Source organism: Numenius arquata, chromosome 8, assembly GCF_964106895.1.
Source record: "Numenius arquata chromosome 8, bNumArq3.hap1.1, whole genome shotgun sequence".
NCBI classification, from domain to species: Eukaryota; Metazoa; Chordata; class Aves; order Charadriiformes; family Scolopacidae; genus Numenius; species Numenius arquata.
In genome coordinates, this window is record NC_133583.1 from 12664332 (window position 1) to 12679834 (window position 15503).

The window sequence follows — 15503 nt, forward strand, 5'->3', positions numbered from 1 at the left end:
TTGTGGGTGGTTACTGATGTGCACAGTTTGCTAAACAGGGAAGGAAGGGGGGGAAAAAGTTCTAGGTCCCCAGACTTTAGTTCTGCTGGTTAACAAAAGAGAAAAATAATAAAGCACCAATTATAATAACATCACTGAGACAATATGTCCGTGGCAACTGTCCAATTCACCACGGCATGTAAGCAACAAGGGCAAGTTGCTTAAGGTGCTGAAAGCTGTGCTCAGTGGTTTCTTGTTGCTAGGATCTTCTTCCTGGGAGAAAGAGACAGGCTGGACAGAGCCCAGAACAAAGAAGAAGGAGACACCGTGGCAGGAGGAACGCAGAGAGAGGAGCAAGCTGGGTTCAGGTGAAGAAATGAGGAACAAAGTCCATTGCACAAGTCAGGCCATGCAGGCGTCAAGCCTATCATCCTACCTTGAAGTAGAAACCGAGAGCTAATGACTGCGTTGGTGATTTAATATGAAGCTCCGCATTAAGTACTTTACTTCTGTTTCTATACAAAGGGAGATAGGAAGGTTTCCTTGCCTACCTCGTAGGCATGCTGTGAAGGGTCACTGGTGGAAAGCTTGTACAATATTCCTAAATCCTGCAACACTTGATAATCACTAAGGAGAGGAAATAGTCCATGGAACACTTGATCACTTATGCAGAGCTGCAGATGTTGATAACAGAATTACAAAAGTCAATAAATGCCAAGAAAACACTGCTTTTTTTGTTTCAGATATTTCTTATCTTTGCTTCAACACGCACCCCGAAAAACAGGGCACTCGCTCTGGAAACAGCCCCAGCTCCAATCCCTCTTCCTCCATCAGCTATGCTGATATACAGTGGCAGAAGACAACAAATACACGATAGATTGGTCTCACAAGGCACAAGTGCCAGGGGTCAGTCAAAGAGTCCACAGTGAAACGGAGATAACAGAAGCTCGGGAAGAGCCACTACGGGAAGGAGATGCACTCTCCTCTGCAGATGGAGAAAATGCCACTCCCGGTCTCCCTTTGTTACAGCAGCTGTCGTAGTCCAGCACTGGGAACAGGCAGACCCACACTTCATTCATACTTTGGCTATATTCCAGTTCATGTAATTTTGCTGGAGCGTCAGTTTATTCCTGCTAACCAAGTTAGTAGATCTGCATAAATCAGTCTTACCTGACTTAGCACTTACTGTACTTGTATGTCTAATGTGAAAGTGCAAAACAGGACAAGCAAACTATTCTTTCCACCGAAGTCACAGGATCTTGTAATTTATTACCACAAACAGGCTGTAGAAAGACTTGAATGTACACCACCTAGCAAGAGGACCTCACACCACCAAACTTCAAGTCCTACCAATTAAGCATGAATGCCAATGCACGACGAAGGTTTCCCTGACCCTGCCCCAGCCTCCTCATGACCCACACGTGAGGCCTGTGCACTCTTAAGAGTGTTTGTCCAGCACACCGTACACCGAGGCAACAATCCCAAGAAGGATCACTGCATACTGCTGTAAGAGACGCCTACATTGCAGGCTGATGGGGCAAAGCAATGATTCTTCCCACATGTACAATTATCAAAGGGCGCTATCAATAGCAGCCCGTGCACTCCAACACGCAGCTCAGTGCCATACTGGCTATTGCTGGGAATACTGTAAAGAAATAGAAAGCGTGGTGTTCACCTTCTCCCTCACTTGCACTAGGGCCACACAGCTTGTCCCTTCTCAAGGCATCCCCCAGCCACGTTGTCTTGTCACACAAAATTCACTTTAGGACAGGTGTCTCTTTTGGCTGCAAGGAAGACAGCCTAAGGCATCTGTCCCCTCACGATGGCTCAAGTTCATATGGCCTTCAAATAGAAGGGCATTTTACAATAACTCCAGAAGCCAGGGACTGGCAGATAATAAAGGCTCAAAGAAAAGGGGAAGGAACCCCTAAAAGACCATAAACACATTTTCTGAATCTTGAAGGAAAGAAGTCATCAGCTTTTGTGTTGGTCTCAGTCACTAACCTTTATGAGAAATAACTGCATTACCAGAGTTTCCTACATTACCAGTCTTCATCTCCACAAGAAAGAGAAGAGACCAAATGAAACTGAAACGTCAGAAAACAAACTTAAGACTGTTATAAAAAAAAAATAGGTTAGTTACGGTCTGTAATAGCAAGTAAAGAACATTACCCAAGGTCCCAATCTCTCCCTTTACAAAGTCACAAGGATAAATCTTTGCTACATGTGTTCCCAACAACTGATCGCACATCTGCAGAAACAAATCCAAGAAAAAGATTCAACTGATCAAAGACTGTCAGAACTTTATGTCCTATGAATTTTTAAAATTTTATTTAAAAACAGAATTTAGGTTTCTACTACATAAAACTGCATGAACATGCACGCAATGTGTTAGCTTCCTTGTTTTGGCTTCTTTAGCAACTTATTGCTTGACTGTCCAAACAAAAATGTGAAATTACAACAGGTTATGTGATGCTTTGGCAGCCAAACATAATTTTAAATAAAGACAGCACAATATACTGCGCACCCCACTAACATATTCATGACTACTATATTATCTATTTATGCAATTAAGTATCATACAGTCTGGACTGGACCCAACTGGACTACATATGTTGCTACTCCAGTTTACTGCATGTTGGCCAACTGTTTACCCAACTGAGATCCGAGTGCTGCTCTCAACAGTGTAATTGCTTTGGACTCATTAATATTAAAGAATTATAGAAAATATTTTTTTCTTGGACAGCTGTTAGTGCATGTGGAACAATAATCTATATAACGCTACCGACAAATACAAATGGAATTTAGATACTAAACGTGCTCATGGTAAAAAGACAACATTAAAAGGTCCACTAATTGTGCCAAGGCCAATAAAAAAGGTCAGAGAAATCATTGCACCCATTCTGAGAAAATATTAATGATAATTATAACTCTATTTTGATTGAAATTTACATGGCTGTGATTTAGGTTATCTTTCTCTTACATGTCTTCTTCCTCATTCTCCCTTGCAAGATCTAACAACTTAATACCAAATTCTGTCAAGCTCGGCACAGAAAGAGAGGATGCAAGCTCACAGCTCCTCAGCCCCCTAAATACCTGACAGAAGGTAACTTCACCCTCGCTTAGGGGAATATCCAGAGGCTACACACAGAAATGCAACTGGAACTGCTGAAAAGAACAAAAATGGTTCCTCACTTTATCCACTCCTCTGCTTTGGTGGCTGCCTCCTGGTACTGCTCGGATGTCAGCTTGTAGATCTCTGCGTTCTGAAACAAAGAAAAGAATGCTCAGCTCTAAAAATTAAAGGCGCCTCAGATCTTACCCCGTCACAAAGTTATCTTCTATAATTAATAACGATTTCCAACAACAAACAGCATATTCAGTTCAAAGAACACAAAAAAAAATGCTTAAAAGTTGATTTTATTTTCAGCAAAATGCATCAAGGCCACAACATGTCCTCCATTCCACGCTTCACCTTTGTAAAGGGAAAGAGGAGGAAAAGGTCACTAACAACCAACCGTCAGCTTTGATTATTCCACGTAACCACAAAAACAAGGTGTTTCCAGCACCGACTTATTTTGAGTTCGGTCGTGTTCTGTTCTCTTTTTTCATTAATTGCTGTGAAGGATCTTGTAAGTTACTGACGTGCGAGTATCAAAATTGGCTGCTAGCACTGGAAAATCCATTTTACATTTCAGTGCTTCTACTTATGTTACTTATTCTTTAAAAGAAAATTATGCAGCCTGTTTCCCTTTTAACAACATAGGGAGGCGTATCAGGTATCAGTTAAGGCACCGCCAAACAGAGTCTGGAGTGTCTTGCTGCAGGGCTTAAGAGGTTTGCATTAAATTCTCCCAAGCCTGCACAGAAAAAGTTTGAGTTTACAACTTCTCAGGCTCTGAACATGGAGAACGGGTTCCTCCTCTCGGCTGCACTTCCAAACCTCCCAAGCACAAACAGCAGAAGGGAAGGGCTGCACACCCCCAGCGACTCCACTGCGAGGTCCCGTGTCACTGAACTGCTGCTAAAGCTGCGTTAGTCAAAGCCTCTGGACTTTACACTGAAATAGCTGCAATTGTCTCACTCAGAGCTCATCTGCAAGGTCCTTAGTCTGAAAAGGCACAGGCAGAAAATATGCAATAATCAATCAAAAAAGTGACAAAATGGTATTGAAAGCGAGGACAGCTATTCATTTAGGGCTGGTTCTAGTTGCTATCTCATCTCTCCCCAAATTTGGTCATTTTATATAGAATACTATTCTTGCCCTTCTTCATTTATTTTCCCATAAATGCAGCTGTGGTCCTGCACATGATGAGATGACACATATTGTTCAGTGGTTAGAAAAAGGAAAGGACAGATATAACTCAAGTTCTATTAGTGGTTCTGCCACTTGTGCAATCTTGGGCAAGTCACCATTTTCCATCTGCAAGTGAGGGATAACAGCTGTCTGTATCACTGAAGTTGTGTGAAGCTGAGCTAATTGGAAGGTTTATACAGGTTTTCAGAGCCCAGGCTTCAAGGTGCTATATTTAAGCGTTTTATCTCCGGTGCCTGAATTTATGTCACATACCAAAAAAACCCACAGAACAGACTTTGCTTTTCCAAACTTTGACCCAGGAGACAGACTTAAACTGAGAAATCATGGATGAGTAACCACTTCAAAATGCATTTTGCCAGCAAATTGTCATTAATGTTTTCATTTACTTACTTGTTACATAATGGTCAAACTTCTCTGCTACTAACCCATTTTTCTCCTTCCTATAATGAAAAGTTCAGCTTTTAATGGAGCCTTTTTCTCTGTCCTGTAAACAGACCTCATGACTTTCAGCTCCCTGCTGTTACTTATTCACACATGAAACCACAAGACCTGTGCTTCATTAATTAAATTTGCCATTAAAAATTAAATAATGTGAATAAGTAGATGTAAGCGTTATCTCCATGGGCTTCATAAGTCTCACCGTTTCTCCAATTACTACCCAAGCAATTTTCATATTTCATACCATCTGATTTCTCAAAGGGACTGGATTTGAGAGATCAAAATGAGAGAAAGTGAGAAAGAGAGAAAGCGAGGTAGTAAAATTAAACATTTTTCAGGCAATAGGAAGTAGCCCCGTCAGATACTATTAGCCTGCAGCACTCTGCAGTGAAACAGCAGCGGGAGAGGAAAACAGGAACAAATATGTTGTACGTGAGACACAGCATGAGGTTGGCTTTTAACCCACCTAAAGAAAGAAGAAATAGCCAACAGATTCATTTGCTGGTTGCTCCGTCGATTAAAGTGGTTGTGGCACAACCTCGCCTAGTTTATTAGTGAGAGGATTCAACTGCCCAGTACTATGGTCAGCCCCATCTTCAACAACTTCAACTACAAACATGGACAAAAATACCTGGGAAAGAAACCAGCAAGGAATAGCTCTGGATCCTAACACTGATGAAAAGCAGGCAAGTGAGAACCTGAACACAGGCAAGAATCTCAATGAGAAAAAGGAGAAGAGACCTGGCCTCAAAAAAACCACAAAGCACATGGCATGATGTGAAGATCAAGGAGGGGCACAGAAGACCTTCAACCTGAAAATGAAAGCTGCTGAGTTTTCCAAATGAAAAGGAAACATCTTTGCATGTGAGCCAGCTGGGCCTCTTGCCTTTGGATCAGACCTCTTTGCCTTCTTTTTCTTCCTCCCCCTCAAAAACCCTAAAAACCAATGAAGCACTATTTCCAACGCTATGAATCAGTATCTTTAAATGCTTCCCCAAGTAAGAAAAACAGAGTTTTACCATTTTAGCCTCAGTTCATTCAACAAGCTGACTTGTTAAACAGGTTTTCCCTGTCCTCTAGGCCCTTTCCTACCTTGGGAAAGCCATGTTCACTTTTGTTCTGAACATGGACTAAATGAGCAACAGATGGGCCTTTCAGCATGGGTACAGTTGCCGCAGGTTCTCTGATTTGGGGCTTCGACTTACAGAGAATAATTTTCCAAGTATCCTCAGCTGTATGACTTCAGATGCAAGATCTGCTTCATTTTCAGTTATTTTACCCCATCACATTGTGGCAGGTGATAACGTTCCAATGGCCTACAAAAACCTAGGACTTTATCACAGAATCATAGAATGGTTAGAGTTGGAAGGGACCTCAAAGATCATCGAGTTCCAACCCCCCTGCCATGGGCAGGGACACCTCCACTAGAGCAGGTTGCTCAAAGCCCCATCCAGCCTGGCCTTAAACACTTCCAGGGATGGGGCATCCGCAACTTCCTTGGGCAACCTGTTCCAGTGCTTCACCACCCTCACAGTAAAGAATTTCCTCCTAATATCTAGTCTAAATCTCCCCTCTTCCAATTTAAAACCATTACCCCTTGTCCTGTCACTACATCTCCTGACAAAGAGTCCCTCCCCGGCTCTCCTGTAGGCTCCCTTCAGATATTGGAAGGCTGCTATGAGGTCTCCCCGGAGCCTTCTCTTCTCCAGGCTGAATAACCCCAGCTCTCTCAGCCCGTCTTCAAAGGGGAGGTGCTCCATCCCTCTGATCATCTTTGTGGCCCTCTGCTGGACCCATTCCAACAGGTCCATGTCCTTCCTGTGTTAAGGACTCCAAAGCTGGACACAGTATTCCAGGTGGGGTCTCACAAGCGCAGAGTAGAGGGGTAGAATCACCTCCCGCAACCTGCTGGCCACACTTCTCTTGATGCAGCCCAGCATGCGGTTGGCTTTCTGGGCTGCCAGTGCACACTGCCGGCTCATGTTGAGCTTCTCATCCACTAAGGTTGCAAATGAGGAACCAAGCCAGGAACCACCTATGCGCTTCCCACGACTTCAGCAGAGCCGCCCACACAAGGGCTATTCACCAGGATCAAGGGGTAGTATTTGCACTTGAAACAAAGTCTGAGCTTCCCATAGTCCTTCAGCTTCATAAAACGATATTCAGTCGCACAGTAAAAGAGAGAACATTCAACGCAAAATTACAAGACATCAACGCTGCTTTTAATTTACTCTCACAATATTTGATGCTTGAGATAAAATGGCAGCTCACAAAGAAAAAGTTGAACATGAGACCTCAACTATTATTAAATAAAGCTCCTGGCAGTCTTAGTTGCAGAAATAAGTTTAAAAACATGACCAAAGGACACCATAAGGGCTCAAATAACAAGAGACACAGAAAGAATGAATGAACCACCTAAAATGTTTCACTTCTCTCAATAAAGTTGAGCCTTAGGGGAGCCAACTTCAGAACATCAGAGCTTTGTCATATGGGGAGAGAGCTCTCCAGAGAGGACAAACAAACTAAACAAAGAAACGTTAGTTTGAAAGATTTTCCCCTGCTATTAAATGATGGTTCGTAGCAAATAATAAAACCACCAAGGAGTTATAAAAATACATAACTAGAGCCTAAAGACCAACAGAACCACTTTCCTTTACCCTGCTGTTTTTCTGCAACAAATTTGCTGCTATACCCTTGCTCCCCACTCCTTCCACAACACCCTTGCACTAAAAATTCCACTTCCAAAGGAAATCAATTTTAAAACTTGGAGCTAAATTCAGAGTAATTTTAATTCAGCATTCCTCCTCAGCTGCAAACATGCAGAGAAACCTCAGCACTCACTACTACACCTCGCTACACTGCCCAGGCCCTTTCCACACCATATAGCAAAGAAAGAAAGAAAACAATATAGCAGAAGACGCAGATCTCAGGGTTATTTCAGGAGGGAAAGTAATTGAAGCATAAAGAGAAATCCCTGCCAGCTCATTCTCACATTGACTTTAAACCACATTCCTTACAACTTCAGTGAAACATGCGCTACTTGTGGTAACACGTAAAACAGAAAATCAAGCAACACAAGCATGGGGAACTAGAAATTAATCAAATTTTAAGCAAAATTCTTTGTGAATATCTAGCAGCAGCAGCAAAAGCTTGACACCAGGATACCGATTGCTCCTTCAGGCTCAGTCTGGGTCAATAGATCAGAAGGTATTTGGATTTAAAAAACAAAAAAACAGAAAAAAAAAAAAAACCAAACCACAACAAACCCAACCACCATCACCACAGCTATCTTAGATATTTTGACACCTCAGAGTATAGAAGCTTGTCAGTGGTCACAGCGCTTAAAGATACAAAGAGGATTAACAGCTGTTGAAACGCTGCCAGCCTAGATGAACACTAGTGATACCTCTGATGAAACGGAGCCGGCCAGCGGAGGCCCTGACAAACGCTGCCGACGACAGCCGAGGGATTAGACGGCACAATCTGCCTCGAGCCCGACAGACGCGCTGCTTCCATTCCCTCTCCCAACCTCTGCGCTTGCCCGCTTCCAGCAAACCTCCTGCCACAAGCCCCACTGGAGCCAAAAGGGGCACGAGAGCCAGTGCCGTGAGGTGGGGAGAAACACACGGCGTGTCCCATGGTGAGGAAACACTGCAAATTTGGGAGAGAAAGGGGAAAGGAAAGCGGTTACTTCTCATGAATCAGATGTCAACTGGGAGATGTTCAAATTCCTCCTTCCAGCTGCTTCTGAAGCCAGAAATCAGACCTGCCACCATCCTGGATAGAGCAGCACGACTGTCGCCTGCCCCCAGGGACGGGGAACAGGCACGTGCCCTGGACACAGCTGTGCCACGAGGAACGGCAGGAAGCCACAGAAGAACGTGGGTCACTGCAGACTTGGGGAACCGCCTTTGCTCACAGCGCTGCCTGCGGGAAGCAAGGGAACCACACACCCCACCGGGTGGCTGGGTCACACGCACCATAAATCAGCCTGTTCATCCTCGTTGCTCCGAACCCTCACACAAATGGCTCTTTACAGACTTGAAAAATTACCCTTTCTACCTGCACCCCTCCCGCAGGTACAGAGGCAGATGAGCTGAACCCGTCTGTTCACTGGATGACCGTTTGGATCTGTTCAAGTCAACCTACACAATCAATCACTGCTATCAACTTTGGTCCAAAACAGGGAGTTTGGGAATTTCAGGACACACTGCAAGAAGCAATCTCTTCACCTCCTCAGCTCGCTCCTCTTGAGTGCCTGCTCAGCCTGTTTGTTGGTAACAGCCAGCATTTAGCTAAAAGAGATCACTCACATTTTCTCCTTCCTATCAAGCACAAGTGCACATACACACAGAAGCCAGTTAACAAGGAAGAGAAATATGCATATAAAGCATATCACGGGAGCATAGAAGCCAAGGGTTAATTTGCTTTCATGCAAATTCAAATGTTTTTTTCTCAAAAGGTAATAGAGGAAAGAAACAAGCAACTACAAACAGCTTGCTGATACAGAAAAAAGATTTTTTTGCAGCCAAAGCCAACTTCTAAACACAGTTCTTGTTGTTTGCTGTTCATGTGTGGGTTCATCCACTCCTCCCGCTGAGACCAATAATGAAATGAGAGCATTGAATTTGTGTCATTCTATTCTTTCCTTCGGCAATAAGCTGTGAGATCATAAATTTTGGATTAAGATTCAGAGAAGACAGAAAAAGAGAAACGTCCACAGTAACAACACAGGAAAGTTAAACTAGTAATGGGCAGAAGTATATTCCTGTTTGAACAGATCTTCTCCTCACAACTGCAAAATTATCTGGAGTTGAAAGCAAAATATTAATTCTGTAGCATATTTAGACAGCTTCTCAAAGATAAAATCCCACAAAATACCAATCTCCACAAAACTTGAGGGAGGCAGAGCTGGGGAAAAGGACCACAGCCGGATTTATCCTGTGGATAACAAGCTAGGCACAAAAAGGTTAAGCTACAGCCCCTAAAGCACTCAGTGAATCAAACAAAGCCAGGCACCCCAGGACTTCCCAGAACCAGGTCCCACACTGAGATATTCCATCTGGGTGAAAACGGGTTTATAGCCCCAGACTGGGATCTCACGGCAGACTCAGACTGTCTTTATGAAGGTACCCTGGGAAGAGTTCAATTAAAACAAGTACCCCACAGAAAGATGGTATTAAGAACTTCTCCGAAGAGCTGCAAGTGCCTCACTAGAAACACACAGAAAAGCCTCATGTTATCTTCAAGTCAAAAAGACAGCCAACAACAAAGAAATTATTACTACAGAGGCAATTAAAAGGGGAAGAAAAACCCAGAAAGAATTAAACGCTGTGTTTATATGAGGCTGCTTTAAAGCACACCGTTCTGGAAGACTGCAAATAAAGCATTAGTAATTCTTTAAACACAAACTCTGGAAAGTAAAAGCACCTTCAAAGAGAAAGGCCATAAAATGCCAGCAGGCTTTCTGACAAGGACAGCAACAGCAACGTGAAAGGCCCAGATTAACGCTAAAACTGTTGTAGGAGAGTATCGCTCCGCTCTCTTCCTGGCTGGAAGTTTAATATAGGAGCAAGAAGTCTTAGGTGAGGAATTCACAGTAAATGCCCAAATCAATTACACCTGACAAGTGCAGGTAAACAGGCTTCCCAGGCATTGATTAAACATCAAGGGTTTTCAGCATCTGTTTCAGAGAAGTCCTACACCCGGCTGACCCGCACAGATAACTCAGTGTCCATGACATTAAGGGCACAGCAGTGCCTGCTACATCCCTGCACCCGTGCTGGGCAGCTGCACAACTAGTCCCTGGGTCCGTCACACAACCAGGATGATCTCCCAGATCATAGGACACCGCCTCTAACACGTGGGCATCGTCCAGGAGAGAGTGACAGGCAGGCAAAGAATCAGGGAAGAGGGAAAGGGGGAAGAGGGAAAGGGGGAAGAGGGAAAGGGGGAAGAGGGAAAGGGGGAAGAGGGAAAGGGGGAAGAGGGAAAGGAGGGAATTGCCAGAATATCAAGAGTGCCAAGGTATGCAGCTCAAAGTTTCACTAGGAGGCTGACCAGCACTTCAGAGGGAAAAAAAGAAAAAAATAAAATAAATCCCAAACAGAAAATTGGCAGTCATCAAGTACTTGTCATAGATTTTAAAAGATACTAAGTACATTCCCCTGTCAGGCCCATCACAGGAGCTTATTTCGGGAAGGGAGGAACATTATAGCTCAGGTTTGATGCCATCATGCCAAAGCTGGTATTTGACAGAGCCTCCAACAGAACTCCCACCACCTCGGACGGGCACGCTGCAGCTCAAACTGCAGCTTTCTCTACTGAGAATATCCCTAAGCCCCATTTATAAACTGCAGCAACACGCCCAGTTAACAGTTCCTGTCCCAATTTTAAAAATCTAAATTACATTCATGCCCCCATACTTTTCCACAACAGGTAGCTGAGGAACACAATCCACTGGATTCCCAGAGGAAGTCAGAATAGGAGGCAGCAGGATGCACAAGAGGACTGGAGAGCACTGAAGAAAATGCATTACATCTATGCACTTGCATAGGGAAAGGGAAACGCAAGGAAGAGAGTCACTATAAGAAACAAACAAAAAAAAAAAACCACGAAAAACAAGAACTATACCCAAGCCTGCAAGTTCCACCCCCTCCCAGGGTTTTTCCTCTACCCCCAACTGCAAATTATTCTCCATGTGCAGTTTCCAGTAAATCAAGCTTTGCTAAATAACCCCGACATGTGCGGGGCTGAGAACCAGCCAACAAGCAATGATGAGATGTCCCTGGAATGATTAAGGGAAATGCAGACATCTCTCAGGTTACGAGGAAGCCTGTTGTACTCTCCCCTCAGTGCATATGCAATGCTGCAAGCACTGTTCCGAAAACCTCTGATATTCAAAGGCTCATTTGGTTGACAAGGAGCCTGTGGATTCGTGGACAGATTGTCACACAAACTGTCAGGTTTTTAGAGAGACTATCAGACCTCTCTTTGCCTACGTTATGGAGCACATCAAAGACACAGAAGATGAACCAGACGCAGACTGCACAGATCTGACAGAATGGTGGGTGTACATATTCAGAATACTGTACTGCTGGGGGGGGAGGCTTAATGTGAATAATCAGGGGCTGAAAGTTCCAGAAATGTGACAGTTTTTGGCAGCGATTCTCATCTTTGCATTTATTTATTGAAGGGAGAAAAACTGCCATACTAGAGGCAAACTTGTGAGAGGAAGAAAAATTGTATCAGCAGCAATTTATTTTGCCGCTGTACTTTTTCTTTATTATTATTACTCCCAGAGCATTTTCTGAAGATATTTGTATTTTCCGCCAGGGTTCTCACACTACGCTTGCAGCTTCTCTTCCCGTTTTATCCTGTAGGAGAGGCTGGTTTAATGATTACAGCCAAAAAGACCGCTAGGAGTTTACAGGTCAGTGTACATGGTTAATGACACAGACAAATCCACACTTTCAGAAGTGCCCGCTGGCTCGCGGCTCTGTCTGGAGATGCTCAGGAGCTCATTATTCAAAACTTCAGGCTCAAGTTATGGGTAATCAGCACATCTAAAGAAATATACCATACCTGGACAACCGAAAAGTGAAGTAACAAAAGCTATTATAGAAAATACTAACCTTAAGCATTAGGGTCTCACTTTTCAAAGTGGTCTCACTTTAAATGTTCACTTATCTTCCAGGGCGCTAGAAACCTCAGTTAATGAATAACTGGAAAAAGTTCCCAGCTCCACAGATCAAAAGTAGTTTTACAAGGATAACTTGATGTCATTCCCCTTTATTAATAATGCTTGGACAAACATTATAAAGCAACAGTATATTTATTTTACAGCTGGGAAAAAAGGTATTAGGGTATTTCTACCAACAAGTATTGATTATTACCTAAAAAGGGAAGTAAAATATAAAATGAAACACTGATAACAAGCAAAAGAAAATGGATTAACACAGATCCCTTTGGCCTGCCTTTACAATAGCGCTGTCACATAACCTCCAGTTCTCCCTGCAAGGCATCAGTTATCCCAGAGAAAAGACGACTAGTATCTTTTTAGATTTATTTGGCTGTTCAGAATGGATTGAAATTCTCCACACAGTAAACAGAAAATAAATACGATGTTTATCTTAAGATAAAAAAGCCAAGGAGGACAAAGGAGAAAGGATGGTAAAAGGGATGAGAAAGAAATCAGAAAATATTTGTAAGCAATTTCCTTTCCATCATTTGACAGTCTCATTCTCTCTGCTTTTAGTGATCTTCTCTTTCACACGGTTTTTAACGGAGCCGTTTTGCCTCCTCTGAAGAGGACAAGGCATTGAAGAAACATCTCTGTAGCTGGCAAAGAGCTTGTGAAGTCTCCAAAGACAAGCCCAGAAGGACCACAGACTGCCAATCAGGTGGAGAGAGGCATTTTCTCAGCAGGGCTATTGAGACGTAAATATTAACATGAAAATCAAACACCCACAGAGAGCAGAGGCAGCCACACAAACGCTTCATTCCCATACTCCGGCAGAGACCACTCCTTCACAGTCGAGGACTGTCACAGCCCTGGTGCATGATGTCACCCACGGCCTTCAATAGTATTTGGTCACCACCAGCTTAGTACCGCACTTTCATTAGAGAATCCAGATGGAGGAAAGGGAACAAGGCATTCCTCACTTTTAGCCCATTACAGAACACTAGGAATAATTACTTATCAAACCAGAAACATCTCATAAAGCCTTGCTGCCAAGGCACCTCAGGAACATAAATGGAAGAATGTCACACGTCCGGGTGCACCATACACACATAGATACAGCTAAATCTACTCTCAGAATTTAATTCTTAACGCCGTCTCTAACAGTAAGGAGCTCTACATAACAAACAACAACAGACCTTGACTTTGGGACTAAAGGAGAAAGAAATAAAAGTAGGCTTAAAGCTCCAAAAGAAGTATTTTGGTGTAAGCATCACAATTATCTGGGGTTTGCTGCTGTAGCTGATAAACTTTGTAACAAGAAAAGGCTTGGGAAACTGTGTTATAAGCAGATTTTTTTCAGACTCATGAAAAAAGTATCAGTTTTTCACCTATATCTGCTGAACAAGACCAAACAAAAAATCCTAGCCCTTCAACTAGGGGACAGCTTGGGCTCAGAAATCAAACAACAGGAACACAAAGAAGGAACAGAACTATACTTTCACTGGGGAACAACAGGAGGGGAAAAAAAAAAAAAAATCCAAAAACCACAAACAGATCTGGAGCCAAATCCTCTCTGCCGAGAAGCGAACACACAACAAACTTATAACCCAGCCCTGTCCTATTTTCAGCTGGCAAGGACAAATTCTTGTGTTCCTCACTAGGACGCCCTTTGCCTATGATAGAAATCGACAGCTAGGACACAGTTGGGTTTTGGGGTTGTTTTCTGTTCTTCCCGCAACAAACCCTTGCCTCTAACTGGAAGAAGAGTTATTATCTCGGTGCCACAGGAATGAGTGATTAGCCATCAGCAAGTAATGGCTTTTTGCTGCTGCTAACGGAAGCTGTATCTGAACAAATGACCTAAAGGTGAAAGGTCTCACATACTACACTTAATCCCCTAAAAAGCCAAAGGAAATTTTGTGGTATACATAACCATTATGAAAACTGAAGTTAAAAAATCCATACACATGCCCAGGTGGGCACACAATACAGCATTTTTACATGACCATATCAGTCATCTTCTTTGTTTCAAGAACCACAGTCCAGCCAGTTCAAGGCTTGCTGCATGTCAGGGCAAATGAGACGATTTCTATATACCATCCAATACATCATAAGACATATCTAGGGAAAAAAAAAACCCAACAAAAAAACCCTAGGCACTCCTCAATTGACCCAGGCGTGCAAGCTCACAGCAACCTTGCAGCTTGAAATTATACAAGCAAAAATTTGGCTTCTGTTCAGAAGAATGGGGAGGGAGAAAGAAGAAGGAATTAAGCCTTTTTTTCTTATGAAAAGAGCCGAAATGCAATAATTGGGAAGGAAAAGAAAAGCTAGCTCTTCTCTTAAAATAACCTAGTTATTACAAGTCTTCTCAAATCAGAGGCTTAGAGTTTTATCTCAGCTCCTGCATTTCCTTTTCCCGTCTCTTGCTCTTCTGTGGCCCCTTGGAGACTGACACAGATTAAGTGTCCTCTCGGCGTTTTCTGGCTCTGCGGCTGTTCCTTGCCATCACCGCCCTCTGTGCAGGGCAGTCTTTTATCTGATGGCTACTCCGCTGGTGAGCACCAGCCAGGGCAAAACTCTCCTCTCCACATTTGTCAGGGTTTGACTCTACAGAAGACAGCAGCTCTAGTGTATGTGACATGGATGTTTATTTTTATTAAAAGCAAAACACAAATACAGCCATTATTTCCTATTTACTTACAATGGGGCCGGACTGTGAATGGGCAAATCGGGTAACCCTCATTTGAGTCAAGGTGTTTAATGGTAAACTGCAACTGGGATCATTCTTGATGCAGTAGAATATATAGCCAAACCACCAGCTAACCCCAAAAACAAGCAAACAAAAAACCCACCAGACATCATCCTGGGACCAGTACATTCTGTGACACGAAGCAAATACCATTTGCAGTGGCTCAAGACCTCACGGCGAGCCTCATGGTGCACGTATATTTAAGAACATTAAAACATGTTATTTACAAGCTCCTTCTGAGTCACTCTGGTCTCTTGGGAACGTGCATTTTATGTTCATGAAATTGGAATAGCTCTTTTATTTATGTTTCTTTAAAATGACTGGCAGATGGG

The 15503-nt window shown here is 43.1% G+C and overlaps 1 protein-coding gene across 3 annotated transcripts in view; it reads right to left on the reverse strand.

Annotated features, from left to right (window-relative positions):
* The window catches only part of CHCHD6 (coiled-coil-helix-coiled-coil-helix domain containing 6), a 116379-nt gene that overhangs the window by 51710 nt on the left and 49166 nt on the right, over positions 1-15503 (reverse strand). For all 3 annotated transcript variants that reach the window (XM_074152057.1, XM_074152056.1, XM_074152054.1), the window contains one exon: positions 3175-3245. In XM_074152057.1, the coding sequence (XP_074008158.1) occupies positions 3175-3245 (71 nt within the window). The remainder of the gene's footprint in view (positions 1-3174; positions 3246-15503) is intronic.